We start from the raw sequence: 17595 nt of genomic DNA, 5'->3' as shown, positions 1-17595 counted from the left end.
TATTGGGCTTTCGGGGATCGTAATTTATGCATGTCGGCGACTGCTCGCAGTCTTACTCGAAGAAGGATGTCGCCATGTAATGTAACATACCTTCGACGTGACCTTCTACTAGACAATTAGTTTTTGCTTTCTGTTGACAGACAAACATTTTTGGGGTTCTGAAATGTTGAGAGCTGAGCTCAGAAATGGCCGTGTCGAAGTGTCACTTTGAATAGACAAAAAATAACTTGTATCGATAGGAACATTTAGGGGAAATATCCCGCGAATTCGAGGTCATTTCAGAACCCCCAAAATGTTTGTCTGTCAACAGAAAGCAAAAAATAATTGTCTAGTTTTGTTATAATTTCACCCCACCGTAAGAAACTTTTCCCACTTCAGAAGCGGCCAGAGACAGAGTAGGTTGAAATGCCAGTTGAAACTTGAAAAATGTTAGGCTAACGTTTTTCAAGTTCTCACATTTTTGTTTCCAAACTGCGGTAGAACCTCTCTTGGGTAGAACAGTTCACGAGTTGTTCTTTTCAAGAATTGAGTTAATTTCTTTCCTCTCGTTGTTCTAGAATTACTTTGCAGCTAAGTGAAGATCTTATTTCAGCATTTTCAACAAAAGAGCTCAAAAACACCAAGACACTCTGCATAAGCATTGGCTGAGAATTAGCCAAAATTTGAACTGTCAGCTGGAAAATGTTTTTTTTTTAAATTTAATTGACAGCTGAGAATCGTTAAGAAGACTATTAACTAAGATGGCTAAACTTTGCCTGAGTAAAGTGTGAATGTTACTTTCAAATAACTTGCCAATAGGTAGGTTCACACAAGGCACTCAGTCAAGTGCATTTGAAGGGTACTTGAGTGTGAACGGGTGTCGTTCCACATGGCTGATCACACTTAGTTGCCAAGGAAACGCCAAAACTTCGAAGAGCCGAAGTGCGGCCTCAAGTGAGGCTCAAACCTTCCTTACCAGCGCACTTATCCAGCGCACTTATGTCGAGATGTTGAGATGTCACGTTGTCGAAATGTTGAGAGCTGAGCTGAGAAATGGCCGTGTCAAAGTGTCACTTTGATCCGTGAATAGACCAAAAAATTACTTGTATTGATAGGAACATTACAAATAATTCTCCAGTTTTGTTAACACTAACCCTCGAGTGCACAGAAACTAATATCAATCATCTTTGGTTGCAAATAGCTGGGATGGAAATGAGCTGCAACAATTTTTTTCCAGTTTAGTTTGGAGAAATCGCTCAAACAAATTATAGTAATTCCCCCTCGGGGGAGATATTTCACGTTTTTCGCCCGCTGCTCGGCAAGAACAATTTCAAGTTAGAGAAAAAGTTCTTTGTCAAATACAGTCAAACCTCCCGTAAGCGACCACCGAAAATGTCAAGCCTAGGTGGTCGCTTACGGGAGGTAGTCGCTTACGAGAGGTCAGACCACAAGGGGTCCGAAAATTTTGAATTTTGAAAACGTTTTTAAACTTTCCAAAATTATATCGCCAAAGAATTTCAGTATCCAAGTTACTTTTTTCCCGTGATAAATCACCTAATACGGCGAATGGGACAAGTCTATTTCGGGAAACTTGGTACCTCCCTTGTGACATTCATGTCTCCTGTATTTCTCAAGAATGTACATGTGATAATGTTACAAAGGCATATTATCAAACTCCCGACAGGGGATAGACGAGGACTTATGTGACAAGTGGTCGCTGACAGGAGGTTAAAACAAAAGAAAACTGTCATCTCTAAAAGCGGTCGCGGTCGCCTACGAGAGATGGTCGCTTACGAGAGGTACCAACTACAGTGATTTGACTGGGGAAATTTTGGAATTTTGGAAAAGTGGTCGCTCAAGAGAGGTGGTCGCTTACGAGAGGTGGTCGCAAGGGGAGGTTCGACTGTATTTGAGGCGTCTTAAGTAACATACAGCAAAATCGCCATGACAGTGCCCCTTAAAAGGTTTAACTGATAGCTGGTTCATGGTTCATGGTTAATTTATTTCACACTATTTACACAACATTAACATAGAAAGAAAAGTATTACAACAGATGATTACAAGATAAAAATAAATACAGTACAAATTATAAAATGTGTGTGGTGGTCAAAGTAGCAAAGGCTTTCTAGTTAACCACCACCTACTTTTAAGTAAACAAAGAAATGACACTGAGCTTTATTGAGATATTAGAAAATGTAGGAAATGTTTGTAGAGCCTAGGATTAATGTACAAGAGAGAATTACATTTGTGTAAATTAAGGTATGTTAGAGATATACTGAGCCGAGCAAGAAATTTAAACAGGACAAACTTAATAAAAGAAACACAAAACAAAACAAAAAATAAATAAATAAATAAATAAAAACAAAAAAAACCACACACACACAAACACACACACACACACACACACAAAAAAAAACATACAAACAAACAACCAACAACAAACAAAAAGAAAGGAAAAGGACAACACATCATCAGCAGCAACAACAGCAGCGACAACAAAGATCAAAATATAATATAATATAATTATTAATATTGTTATTAGATAGTTACCATACTATTATATTTGATCATTAAAGAGAACATATATCCGACAGCCTTCTATTAAAGGAAGCCAAACAAACAATCACAGAGATATTTTCCAGACCAGAATGACCTATGCTGTTAGCTCTTTCGTTGTGTTAAATTCAGATTGACAAACAGGCCAAGAGGACACCACCAAAGGAAATCCGATAATCATGTTCACTTATTTCTGTTGATTGTTTTCCCTGTACCTCGATATCAAACTGAATTTTAATAGTTCGAAAGGACCCTCCTACGCTACCCGAGGCTCAGAAACGACATTAAATATGGATCAGAGAGTTATCAGTAAAGTAAGTAAAGTAAAACTTTATTGAATCTCCCAGTCAGGGTTTTTTCAGACCCAACGTACATAAGCATATAAATAATTCATAAGTTTAAAATATCGAAAAAAGTATCTAGGCGTTAAAATCATAATAATAGATAAAACCATCAATAGGTAACTCTCCTAGCTGACAGGAAATGATTCAAAAAGGAATTCTCTAAGTTTCGTCAGTTGCTTTACAGTTTGTCAAATTACATTTATGAATACTTAAGGAAACTGCGCCGTTGATAGGGAGGAAAGGACGTTTGCGATCTTTTATCTTTTTCCTGTATACCATAGTCTGCTATACCCATCTATCTATACTTCTGATGAATTTGACACTTCACTGATCGAGTCAAGACTGGAGCACTCTTGATTTTTACTTCGCCCACGACAACTTCCACAAGTCATCGTCTTATTTAACTCTTTTTCCTGCAATTTTTCCCTCACCTATCCGTTCTTAAGCTGTGATATTACATCTTAGACATGGATAAAAAATTCTGGTATAGCTTTATAACCGGTGGAATTTAGACTTCCAGTCAATGTTTGGGCATGCATGTATTCTTGACTTTTCTTCGGCAACTTGATTAACAATAACTTTAGTAATAATAAATTTCTCCTTTAGTTCCTACACACAATAGGCCATTTCCGAGTTGCTGTGAACCTCACTATGAAAGCAAGGCTAAGTGCAAAACGTTTCATATGAAAATTAGTTTTGTTTGCATATGAATGAAAACTAATTTTCATAACAAAAACTTTGCACTTAGCCTCGCTTTCATAATGAGGTTCAAAGCAACTCGGAAATGGTCTATTCAAATTTTCCTCTTGGAAAATCACGCTTTTTTCTCCCGCTGTATAAAAAGCTGTCTTGTCACTCGTTCTCCAATATTAGCTCCACTCTTTACTGATGTCGTATCAGAGTTAAATTTAATTGTCAGGAAAGGTGCTATAGCTACTCATTCTGTTGCTGTGGGAGAGGAGAAATTCCTCGGGATTAGCAGGTGACTGTTCCTGATCCGTGAGAAAAGAATTCGCACTGCGGTAAATCTCCTGACGTTTTGTTTCATCGGGGCTCACAGAAATCTCTGGAGAGCTGAAAAACAGTGTCATCAAATTGTTCATATGAGGATAAAACAAAATTTAAAAAATAATAATAAATGACTTTATTTAAGGGTCGAACTATTTAGCACTATTGTGCTAATTGGGGACACCATAAATCAGAGAAATAAATATACAAACTGAACATAACATATGTTAATTCAAAAACAACAACAAAAACAAGAACAATGACGTTAAAACTAGAAGGGTAACAGCAACAACGACTAAATAAGCAAATTAAAAGAAATATTTATTTTCGTTCCAGAGGTCACCAAAATTATCATACTTTCTTTGTTATACGAAATTGCAAATGAGCACAAGGACATAACCAAAACATTTTCAGGTTGCTGTTGTCAAACACCAACATAAAACAAAGGTCAGCTTGATGTGCAGGTATAAAATAAGTAAAAATAACATTTTTTTACTGTAACAGTTCAAAGATGACAATTTTTTTGTGAATCTATGAGCTTACTAAATAATTTTACGATTTGCTAAGTAGGAACCATTAGGTGAATCGGTTTTCCTAATGTCACACATTCAAACAGCGAAAAACATAGACACAGTGTCTATCTGCCTCCACATACTTCACTTAAAAGGGGCAGTGTCACCTATTTTCATTGTCACTGTGAACAAAAAAAATGGCAAAGTTCGTGTGTATTTTAGAGAAGTCGACGCTAAAATTTTCCACGGTTTGTTCTTTCCTTTTGGAGAATAACCTTAATATTTTCTTCCAGGTGTTTTAAGAGCAAATTAATGTTAGAAAACAATTTCTTTGTCAAATATTTGATCCAGTTTTGATGAAAATACAGCAAATTCCCTTTAAAAAAACTTGAACTTTTTGAGCAAATCACAAAATGGTTTAGTACACTTAAATGCAGACTCACAAAAAAACTTAACATCTTTAAGCTCTCAAAAAAAAAACATTTATCTTTAACGGACTTTACTTATTTCATTACGTTTGCTGACGTTGAACCCTGCATGACAGGAGCTAGCAAGGAAAAGAGAAGAGGAGAATCGGGTGAGCACACAGAACACGTGTGAAGAGCGCGGAGCGCGAAAGGAAAAAGAACAAAAGGAAAGAGACCTTTTACTCTCTTCCTCGCGCCCCACGCCCACGCGCTACGCGCGCGCGCCAGATTCTCGTGCTGTCTTCTCTTTTTTTAGCACCCACTGCACAAGCTACATGACATACTTGAATTATTTTTCTTTGTTTCTGAACAAGCATCAAAGGACAAGAATAATTGCTTTAATTTTTGATCGTGCTCAGATTTCGCGTTAGTTACTAGCGACTTCTGTTTGTTTCTTCCTAAGTAAGTAGATTCAAGGCCTTAAAAATTCAAGGTCGCGATTTTAAAACAGGCCTAGCAAGATAAAACTGGAATCCAAGACAGAAGCTATTCAACACGAGGTCAGTATCCTATAGGAGAACTCGAAGGCCAACTTATTTTGACCTCTAGCCGGTTGATACGACTTGGTATTAACCCTGTCAACCATCACACAAGTTACACTAAATATGAGAAGTCTAGGGACTACTGCAAAGGCGATACAAACGGTAATGTATCTTAAAACAATATTTCAGCTAGCTCGACCGGCCTTCTTCAGGTTTGAGATGTTTTAAAATACGTTTTCCCGTTGTATCGGCTTTGCAGTAATCCTTGGACTTCTCATATTTACTATTATCAAGTTTAGCCGATTTGATCTCTCCCGAGATTTAACGTTGACTACTACCAGGATCTTTGTCCACGGTTTTCAGCTTTCAGTTTATTTCACTTATGTCCAGAAATGCACCTAACCCTGATTTTGGGTACTTTATATAAGACAGACCTTTTTGTCATTTTCATATGACTTCATGTTTGACAGAATTATTTGTGTTTTGGTAAGAATTTAGGGTGGGGGACACTTTGTGATGTCTGTCATACAGTTCATGCATCACATTAGCGTGCATTTCTGGACATATCTCGTTTATTTGGTTGTTAAGTTACACTAGACTGACAAAGAACGTAGATTATTCTTACCCCATGTTGTAAACAAAAATGGCGGGAACCATAAGGGTAAGCGCGCCAATACTGAACCAGGTGCTCACGTTGTCTTGCGGATGCCATTTTAAAGGTGATTCGTCGAAGAAAGTCCAGAAAAGGAATCCTAGAGGTGTGACCAGAGACTGACAAAAAAAAGAGAGAATTTATTGATTAGTGTTGCCATACTGCGCCTATTTAGCCTTTCCAACATCTTTTATGTGCATCAGTAAACAATTGAGTAGCTACCTGAAGAGAGTAGCCGGCCTGATGGCCCAAAAATGATTCACTATGGTTCAGATTTACCTTTCAAAGGAACGCAATTCCTTATACTCTGAGAAGAATGAACAGAATAGTTTTCCCTTCATTCTGCCATCAGAGACAACAGATACTAGTCTATTCATTCGGTAAATGGCATTAGTGCCAAATGACACGAACACCGAAAACATGTACGACAAAAAATGATTTGTCGCCATAAAAACGAACTTTCTCATGCATCACTCGCGGACAATTCACATATTATTGATACTGAGAAGACGCACGCAAGGAACGTTTTGGGTCAGTACTATTTCATATTGTGCTTTGCTACCAAGAAATCTATCTTTTGTAGTAGTTATGCTTCACACATTCAGTATATAACGTTTTTCTAAGTTGTGCTTTACCTATGCAATTTCTGTCCCCACCAGACATGGTAAGAACTGATTAAATAGCCTCATATTTCAAAGCAGGATCCATAATCAGAGATGGAGACCGTAAGCGTGGGCTCCACGCGTCCCCACGTGTTGTACCAAAAAATCTATTTTTAGAAAAATTTGCGCCACCTTACACGTTATAAACCCGCGTGGATACACGCAAATTTGCGTGGGACTACTACCTTATATGGAAAATGGAAGAGAAAGTCCAAAATTACATAATTTGTAAATACTTTGAATGTGAAAATAACATTTTATTACCATGTACATGTTTAAGTTCTTCCGTCTAACCTTACTAAACTACAGCTGTAAACTAAAACATTGGGGACAACTCCAGGAAATTCTCCTGGCTGAGTAGAAAACATTAAACCTTACAGTACAAATATAAAAATATTCTTCGCAATGCTGATGTATATATAAACTTAAATTTTATTCGAGAGGTCGGTTTCAACCATTTATTTCAAATTTGGTGGTACGTAAGTCCTTGAGGAGACGAGTTAAGGCCATCGTCCCAAACGTTTTCTACGCGCTGGCATGAATATTTGGCGCTTCCCCCAAATTTTGTAAACTGTCATTTTACGAGTGTATGGTTTTACGTAATAAGCCGGCCAAAGTTTAGCATAACAAACTTTTAATGCCGAGTGCCTGTGAAACAGGTAATGGTTAAACAAGGTAGGGATTACCAAGCGAAAGGTTAAGAACAATTCAGTTTATTGGCAGAAATTACGTAGTCAAGCTAAAAGCTGTCGAAGTGAGCAGATTTCGTTCACAGATCAGTGCCAAATTTTTCAACATCAGGCAGAAGTGAATTTCTCTATTACTTCTTTTTGCCGAAAAGCTTACTGCTTCTTATGACGGCTGTTGGCTTACTGCTTTCTAGAAGTATTACACGTAAGAATTGAGACTAATGTTCATTCGTTTAGTAGTTGTTCATTTCTATGGTCATCCAAGGGACAACAAAGCTGTAAACACGTTCTTATCTGGTCTTATCTGTTTTCAAACTCTTTCTCTTTTTTCAAGCTCGCAGGATAAATTTCCTCAACATCAAACTAATAATTCGCAAAATGCCTCCAGCAGAACTTGAACTGAAAAGGTGAAACAAAACTACTAGCAGACAAACGACAAGTTTTCATACATGTCCGCGGGAGTGAAAACAAATATTAAGCTGAAATGACAGAAGAGATTTTTCCCCTTATTTTGGTGACAGTAGGTATCAAAAACCCAGAAACCAATCCAAATGTTTCAACTCGGTGTCGGTCACAATCGAATGCATCCTCCACTGTTTTATATCCCGGCATCAGTAATAGGCTTTGTTTATTGCCAAGAAACCGGTTGCGGTTTTACGAATGTGAGAAGGTATAATTTTTTAGCGTCTCTTTTTTTCTGGTTAGAAAGTTGTTTTGCCTCTTCCTTTGCATGGCCACGGAACTTGATTCCAAGCAGCAAAAAGCTATTTTTTTCCAGTTCAACATGAGCAAGAAAACAGTGAAAGCCGACAGAGTTCAATATGGAGGTTGCGAAAACTGCGTAACAACTTTCCAGCATCATAACTTTCCACAACTTTTTAGACTTTCTCCAACAACAAATAACTGAACTTTTAATTAGACACTTTTCGGGTACTATTTGAACCATATCATACTGGCAAAAGTGACACGGAAAGCAGCTGAGAAAAAATTCACTTAAGTTAAAAAAGCACTTACATGTCTGAGTACATATTCGTAAAGTGTAAGCTTGTTTCATTCATTCAACTGTAGCAACGCACGCAGCGCCACCGTTTTGGCGCCTTTTTTACTTTACTGTGAGAGTCGTGATCAATATGCCGCTTATTCCAACTTACCCTGTCTTCTTTCAATTGTCACCTTTTCGTCGTGAGAGTCTAAATCCTTAAATGTGGGCACCAAGGAGATATTCCCTGGCAGAATTTTAAAACTTGGACGCCATTTTGAACTGGTAGAAAAAAATGCAATTTCTCCACGCGCGATCCTGGCCATTTACATGCGTGAACGCGCGCGCGTATGGTGCAATTTTTTCTAAAAATAGATTTTTTGGTACAACACATGGGGACAAGCCCACAAGTCAAAATGGCATCTCGTTACGGTCTCCATCCCTGATTATGGCTCCTGTTCAAAATGAATATTGCATGCAATTACGGGGTAACTTGAGTGGATCGTAACTCTTCCGTAGGGCACAAGTGTTTACAAGTGTTTGGTGTCCAGATCTGTATCGTGTTGATTGTGGACGTGTTTCATCGCTGTTCAGTTGCATCGAACATTTGGCTCGTGCAGATTTTTAACGTTTTATTGGCCAGTTTAATTTGCCGTTTAGAGAAAGGAAAAATTTTATACGGTTTAGCTAAAAACATATAATTGTGTTTACAAATTTTCAACACACAAAATAATATTCTTTTCAAAATCTATAAAACAGGCCCCAGTTGTCCAAAGAGTGGATAACTTTATCCATTGGATAAGTCACTATCCAGCGGAGTAAATGTACTCCTACTTATACTTTTGGCAAGTTTTAAACACAATCCCATACTTACATTTGACATATGTTTCTACTCTATCCATAATTATTATAAATCTACTAGTGTTCTATCACGAATGCCGTTCTCTGATTGGCTACGCTACTCGCTATCTATTCTGTGATAGATAGTGAGTAGCGATTTTCAAAAAAAGGGCGGCCACTTCGTCGCGTTTTCGTAGTGTCTGCGACGAGGATATAAATAATTTACTTGCTTAGTTTTGCACGACTAGTAGATTTATACTAAAACAATTAGATTATTCGCTCTCGATTTCTATGCGTGATAGCTGATTCGGGCTGCGCCCTCATCAGCTATCACGCGATAGAAATCTCGAGCTCATAATCTAATTGTTAAATATAGGGCTATTGGGAAAATCTTGCCCACATTTCATCTGCCGGATAGCGACCTATCCAGTGAATAAAACTATCCGCTCTTTGAACAACTGGGGCCAGGAGTGTAACTAGGGTGCTGGAGTAAATCTACTTACTATGACAATAGCCAGCCATGTGGCTCCCTCAGAGTATCGCAACAGATTTGCTGAAGCGAGGTGCGCAGCGAGATGGGAAAGGATATGTACGGTGCCCCTGACCCCTGTTACGGCACTACAACCTGCTCCACCAAAGAAGCATTTGAAGGATGACCACCAACTGCAAAAGGAAAAGAAAAGTGGCATGCTTTTTCGCCTGGAGATAGACTTGCAATGCTTTCTCGCATATTTTAGAACGGTTTTCAACTGGTTGTTGAAAATAATTTCGCGTCTGCTTTGGATTTGCTTGAACGCTCTGTGAGTGGTTGGAAAAGTTCGCGCCAGTTTTTCAACCAATGGGAAGTTAAACCAAAACTTCAGTGCTAGCATGCATTTTCCAGCGCTTGACGACGGTTGCCATGTATTTACTTCGAATTGTCATTGGCTCATTGCTCTGTTTACGTATGTTGTGATTGGTCAGAGTGATTACTTTGGTTTTGGTTTGACGACACTCAATTGAAAACCACTCTATCAGCAAAATAACAGTTACATCACAAAGAAAGGTCTTTGGGCAACCCCTCCCCCGAAAAGTGGTTATTACGCTAATGCATGTGAGTTAAACTTGGAAATGTAAACAAACAGTACTTCTTTGCGCTGAGACTGGGGGTCATATGTGCAATTATTTGTTAAGATTCGCAGTCCTTCTCTGAGTGATTTTCTCGATCCGTGTTCTTCAAATTTTCTTTTTCTCTCCATTCTTTCTCAGTCCTTCCCTTGTAAATACCAATATTTCTAAGTTATAACTCGATCTGGGCTTGTTGTCTGCTGATGAAGTGGTTTTACCGTCTAACCCTCACGACATTTCTGCCCAGTTTCCATAACAAAGCTTTCTTTTATGTAAAAAGCGAGCTTAAACAAAATAATAATAATTAAAACAGGACATACGTTGTTCCAAAGTTTCCTATATGATCGAGATCTCCGTACCACGGCAGAATATCCGTCCAGAACAATAGAGCGATGCAACAAAGTTCGTATGTGCTCGTCCAGAACAGAAAGTACACTAAGTTGATTTGCTCTGCTGATGTACTTTTATCGTTTTTCATCTTTACTCCACGTTCTTCGAAGACACGCATGAGGGCTTCCGGAAGCTAAATTCAAGGAGGATAATTAATATGAGATATGAGTGGTTGTTTTCTAACAGTGTAAACAGTGTATTGAGAAAGGTTACCAGGGAACATTTGGGATGCATGAATCTTTCTTTCTTTCTTTGTTTCTTTGTTTCTTTGTTTCTTTGTTTCTTTCTTTCTTTCTTTCTTTCTTTCTTTCTTTCTTTCTTACTTCCTTCGTTCCTTCCTTCCTTCCTTCCTTCCTTTCTTTCTTTCTTTCTTTCTTTCTTTCTTTTTTTTTCTTTCTTTCTTTCTTTCTTTCTTTCTTTTTTTTTTCTTTCTTTTTTTTTTCTTTCTTTCTTTCTTTCTTTCTTTCTTACTTCCTTCGTTCCTACCTTCCTTCCTTCGTTCGTTCGTTCGTTCGTTCCTTCCTTCCTTCCTTCCTTCCTTCCTTCCTTCCTTCCTTCCTTTCTTTCTTTCTTTCTTTCTTTCTTTCTCTCTCTCTCTCTCTCTTTCTTTCTTTCTTTCTTTCTTTCTTTCTTTCTTTCGGGATAACTGATATTCGAAACAGTATATAAAACAAATAGATTCTATTTGGCCGTGCGTGTGTAGTCTGATAACGCATAGAGGACATCAAAACGGGGACAATCTAATTGCCACGGCTCGCGGGTCGATTGTCGTGAACCTTAACCCTAACCCGCGACCCGCTACCCGCGACACGCGACACTTTGATTCCTAACCCTAATCCGCGACCCGCAAAAGTTTACCCGCGACCCGCGACAATACGATTCTCCAGTCAAAACATGACAATAGCAACAGACATGCCATTTGCCTGCGGGTCGTAGCGTACTTCTTTGTTTAAAATACGTTTTTGCCATGCTTTGGAGTCATTTGTGCGCATGCGTTATCAGGGTGCACAAGCACGGCCAAACGGAATCCCATTTTGTCAAATAACCGTGGAGATTACGTACGCTTCCAAACATATATATGATTGGCCACATCACCCTGGAGACAAGGCCGATTGTAACGTTAGCTTCCTCGCTGTCTTTACGATTAACTTGGGGAAAAATTGTTGGCACGAGGCAGATGAAAAGTCCACTGAGCACAGCAACGCCACACAATAGCTTCAAGGTGGTGGGTTTCTTGCGCAAAATGAGAAGTCTGTGAAAGAATAACAAACATTTCAGGCAACGGTCAGTCGGTGATGATTCTCAATTCTTTCATAGAAAGATAGTTAGCAAGAACGAGTTCTCTCCGCCCGGCACTTCAACTCATTTTATTTGTTTATTTTTTTATTTACTTATTTACTTATTTATTTATCAGCGATATTTATACAGGCAGGTCTCTTTCTTCTCTTAATTCTCTTTCTCCTTCGGTCCAGAGTTTATTTTTAACTGTTTAAAAAAACTTAAATGCTGACTGAATTTAGCTACCTTTTTGCACAGTGGGAGGGTTTAAAAGGTGTCCTTCGTGGCGGAGTGTGCCGGTATAGCTCAGAATTTGAGAAAGGTTTATAGCACTGATTCCATTGTGCACAGTGCGCAGACGTACCTTTTTCAGTAACCTTGGTTACATGATACGTTTTACGCAATCCACCTCACCGGAAAAGATGGTGACTGGTACATTTTTCCAGAATTCTCAGAATTTCTAGTTTTCGAAATTCCTAAGAACCCTCATAAAAATCAATCCACAATGTTGCTAGTACAAAGACAAATTTCACAAAAATATGGTTTTCTATGTACCTATATTGGCTGTTTCAGGCTTGCAAAATATTGTGGTCAAAATGTACGGCCGCAATCTTTTTCCATACTGCGGATACTTCTTTAAAATACACAGGAATAACTTGCAATCCACTTCTGGACATCCTAGCCATCCACAGCCAAACATAATTAATAGTTGTTTTTGTACAATAGTATCGTTATTGTTAACAAACCTCAACCAATATTTTAACGACTCCATTGAAACAAATATGTTTTTAGGCTATTCGTAGTGATACTAAAAATACGTGACACGGCACGACGGCCACAAAACTATTAAATAACGTAACTAAACTACCTACCCAATTGAATTAACGCTAAAATTACAAATGAACAAACTACATTTAACCGTTCCTAACAATATGGATGTTCTTCTTCCTTCTCGAACTCGTCAAAATAGGATGACGCCGTTACACAGCTGATACTCGTTTTGTATGAAATAGAAGAAAAATTAAAACCAAAATTCGCCTTCCTTTGAGATCATTGATTATCCTACCAAGTTATGTTCGATTCAGTCCAGACAAGTATTTCACCCGTCATAACATGCTGTACGGACCGAGAAAACGAGGTTAGTAAGATGAGTCTGAGATTAATCGGGCTCGCGGGAAAGGAAACTTTCAAATTTAGCGGGCCGTACAATGAAATACGGCCCGCAAAATTGACCAATCACTGAACACCGCGCGTACACGTACTAACTGGGAGATAATATTAATCAAACAATGCAAACATACATAATAAAAACGTATGCTTTGGATTCGGCGCAAGTTAAATCCACGTCGCGTCACGATGCGCTTTTAAGCATGACGCACTGCAACATACATGACCGAGCTTGTCACGCTTAATAACAATTCATAGTTAATTTATGCGCACTTATTAGGATGAATAAATAGCGCGGGTTAATCAATCCGGCCTTACGTAATTGTTGCACCTAACTTGTTGAGATGCTCCAATTCGTATGACTGAAATCACATCTTTAAATTAAAAATTCAAATTCCAACGCACCTGAATAAAATTGTCAGAGGAATAAGGAAGTTCCCAAGAATCGATTGCAGATATGGCGGCGTTCTTGAGCCTTTGCTGGCGTAAACCACCAACACCCCGTTCATTGAATCACAGAAGCCAATCAAAAATATCAAAAGATGAGGGAAGGTTCGTTCAGCCTCGCCGATGGCTTTGGGCGAAAAGATTCGAATGTATAGCATCCCCAGTCCAAATATCATGAAAAACGATAGAGACGAAAAAGACAAAACGAAGTAACTGTCGACTGACTGTCCCAGTGTGGTATTCAGGCCTTCTATTGAGTCAATCCACAGCGGCAAGCTCACTTTTTCAGCAACTTGGGCAGTTAACACAGCAGCGGCAAAGAACACGTTTGCCCAAAATAGTGGAACCTTGCAAAATCCTATGTTTACTGTTTCCCTTATTTTGTGAGGAGCCGTCGAATCCGGCGACGATAAATCAGTTGTCAGGTTAAGTTTGGTTTCGTCCGAGAAACCCGGGGGAATCTCTGAGGTTTTAGCCATTTCTGACGGCTGAAAACAGAATGACCTTATACTATAGCTGTTTCAGCTTGGATGCGAAGCTTGAAACGGTCCGTTTTTCTCGTTCTGGGCTTATAATTATCATGAAAACCATTACATGGCCAGTCATATGATGATACAATGTTTATCACAAGTTGTCCCAGTTTCGGCACAGACCCGGTCGCAAACAATCTTTACGGTGGTCTCGAATAGAGAATCGATTAACGCGACTTATTTAGTTTGAAATAACGAGAATTATTGCGACTGAAAGAGCTGGCTAAATTTCTAAGTGTAAGAAACTAAGCCGAGCCCTGAGGTCTCGTTTTGCGGTTATGTAATCAAGTAACTGAAAACGTACTGGACCCGGGGCTGGATGATGACCAAGCCCTTTCGTCCCAAACTCATATCAAAACATTCAACGTCGAGAAATTCAATGGGGGCTGGGGGTCATTTCTTTTTTCAGTGAATATCTCTTAGGAAGGCTTTAATCGCCTCAAAAATTTGCTCTTATTTCCTTCGGGAAAATGTCAGTTCAAAATTTGAATTCGTTACACTGGAAAACTGACTCCTCTCGATCTCGGAGTGTATCTCTTTTAAAATGCGAAATGAGGAAGAGAAACATGGGACATCCGTATGAACCATCTACCCTCAAGGAACCTGCGAGAACAGATGCATTTTCCGTCTTTTTACGGCAGGTGAAACAAAAGCCGGTAAAAGGCGACTGCTTTGGCCCAGCCTCGTGATATATTGGGAGGCCGGGTAATATACGACCTCCCCGCCCCCCGTCCCTTAAAATATACCACGTGGGACGGTAGTTCGGTCATCTGCACTGTTTGCTATAGCCTGTAAACAGGTTCCCAAGTGGGGTATATAGGGCGAAAAGAAAAATCGGCGAGCCGGGCGAGCGGAGCGCGGTGGATTTTTGTCTTCGCCCCATACTCCACTTAGGAGCCCGTTCACAGGCTATGTTTGCTATAGCCTGCATGCAATACAGCAGTTTATTTAGCCAAGCGCGAATGGCAAGTCAACTAGCGTGGAGCGCGAGACTCCTGTGTCGCTTTTGGCTTAGGCAATGTCTACACTAAGTTAACGAGTAAAAGTAAGATACAATGGATAACGTCCTATGTGAAGATTCGAATACCGGTCTCCTGAGTTCATGGCAAACGCCGTGATCATCACTACACTGAAGGAGAACCAACAGTGACACCGGGCGAAATAGCACAGCTTATTCTTATTACATCATTATACCCCATTTGCACCAAGGCTTAAACACGTTTAAGAGCTGTTTGTTTAACTTAAAAGTTAAACACAGTTTAAAATTGTTTCCTTCATAAAAGCTGCTTTCGGATCTCTGTCGACGACAGATTTAGCAAAATTGAAACCGTAAGTTAGAGTTTACTTGAATCCTATGTCAGAGCCAATGGTTCGATTTTCTGTTACCAAATTTCATTTTGTTAAACCTGGCTTAATTAAACATGTTTTGTTGGTGTGAATAGGGCTCAAGATCTAAGATCTATTTTTGAGAGATCACAGGGTCCTTTGATATAATAGGTCATTACAGCGATCCTGTGTAAAAATGGGTGATCCACTTAGTATGAATATTCCCTGCTTTCTTTGTTTTATGTCTACACTATGATGGATAGCATTTTATGCCAATGTGGAAAATATCTACTTCGGCCTGGTGTGAAAAAAAGTGGCCCAAAACCGCCGCCATCTTTCCACAAGAATCCAATCCTCGCCCCTCGTTGTTGACTTCCGTTTTCGTTCGATTCTCAAGAAAGTGTCACGAAAACTTATCCGGTATGCGTCAATTCACGTTCAAGACCAAAGCAGCGCAGCATCATTCCAGCACAAAAAAATCGATTAGATTTGAAATCGGCGTTTTGTGGGTGAACGAAAGTTCTATTCGATATGTTTTGGTGACGGTAAAAGAGCTATCCGGTATAGTGTAGACATAAAGCCTTAATAAATGCCTGTCATGCAAGGCAATGTTTGTCATTGATGATGGACCTCAAGAGAAACCCATGACCTGCATGCTGCACCCTGCCTATCGGAGCTCTGATTACTTAGCTACCGGGCGACTCGTTATGAGCCACAGCAAAGCATGAAATTTTTGCGGGTTCTAATTTTTGCGGATTTTGCGGATTGACCTCGATCCGCAAAAATCATTTAATTCCCGCAGAAAAAAAAGAATCCGCAAAATAAAACGCTGCAAAAAATGACTCCCTTCAGTCAAATTAAAAACTTGTGCCACTGGGGTGTTATAAATTGGAGTTAAATAAGAACATTAACATGATTATTGTCCATTGGAAAAGGCAACCAGAGCTTAGACACATACGGTAGTCTGTATCGCAAATAAAACAATGTGTAAAGAACAGAAAATATCAAGTGTACAGCAATTAAGTACATTAGATTGGCACGAATGGGGTCATCTGAAGGAACACCATTTGCTAGGGCGTTTGCGATGCCAGATCTTTTACATCCATTCTCGATGATTGCGTGTTTTCTGCTACTAATAATGAATCGCAAAAATTAGTTCCCACCAGAAATGTCAGTCATCTCGAGCCGCAAATTTTCTTTCCCACAAACCACAAAATATCGCCAATCCGCAAAATAAAACTCCCGCAAAATGGTGATGCTACACGGTATATCACAAGGCGTTAAACAAAATGTCGGGCGATCAGCTTTCTTTTACTGTTTTCATACTTTTATTCAGACATTTTTTTTACATTTTTAATACTAAAAATATTGACTGCTCAATAAATAGAACACGCATAGCACTTAGCAGTTAGATGTGTGATTAAAAAGAAAAGAGCTACAGGCCAATAATGACTGACATGTTATATTACTTTGTCTGTATTCAAATTACCCGTACTAGCCTCGTTCAAGGTAAAATATTCTTTTGATTTTTGAACTCAAGAACGATTTGAGTGCACACAAAAGAATATTAAAATGTCAGCCATTTTTGCATAGGGTCTATAACAAAAGGTATTGAAGGTACATTACAAACGACTCCTTTCTATACACTCTCTTTTTTTTATAAGAGCGTCTGATTTTCAGGCTGAGGCTGATCGTTCAGACTATTATTTTTGGCAATTTGAGCCTGGAAAGTTCTTAAGATGTTCTTAACTTATCTGTTATAGCATTTCAATAAATCTATGCGGACGTGATAAAGAGAGCTATTATTTGGATCAATTGGACAATATAGACTGAATTTTTTCCTGTATTATTTTATCCGTATTTATACTATTCATTTTACAAACTCCTAACTGACCCTCAGCCCGGGAAATGTTCTTAGTATGTTCTTGAAGTTTAGTTAATCTCAACCTCAACGTTCTTCTAAAAAGACTCTTATAAAAAAATATAATAAAAAAAAAAAAATAAAAAAAAAAAAAATAATAATAATGACGGCGACGAGAATAATAATAACAATAATGATGATGATGACGACGACGACGACGATGATGATGATGATAATGATGATGATGATGATGATGATGATGATGATGATGATGATGATGATGATGATGATGATGATGATAATAATAACAATAACAATA

At 38.7% G+C, this 17595-nt stretch overlaps 1 protein-coding gene across 1 annotated transcript; it reads right to left on the bottom strand.

Annotated features, from left to right (window-relative positions):
- Window positions 1-2845: 2845 nt before the first annotated feature.
- On the bottom strand, window positions 2846-14327 carry LOC146454297 (uncharacterized). The gene is made up of 6 exons (XM_085095596.1): window positions 13518-14327; window positions 11730-11919; window positions 10598-10800; window positions 9674-9833; window positions 5974-6119; window positions 2846-3953 (listed from the first exon to the last, which is right to left on the bottom strand). Exons 1-6 carry the CDS (start codon window positions 14036-14038, stop codon window positions 3788-3790), a joined length of 1386 nt encoding a protein of 461 aa, XP_084951722.1. The 5' UTR covers window positions 14039-14327; the 3' UTR covers window positions 2846-3787.
- Between the last annotated feature and the right edge of the window lie 3268 nt (window positions 14328-17595).

This window comes from Pavona decussata, unplaced genomic scaffold (assembly GCF_977016875.1).
Source record: "Pavona decussata unplaced genomic scaffold, jaPavDecu1.1 SCAFFOLD_303, whole genome shotgun sequence".
Taxonomy (NCBI): domain Eukaryota; kingdom Metazoa; phylum Cnidaria; class Anthozoa; order Scleractinia; family Agariciidae; genus Pavona; species Pavona decussata.
This window is presented reverse-complemented; position numbering and strand designations above follow the sequence as displayed.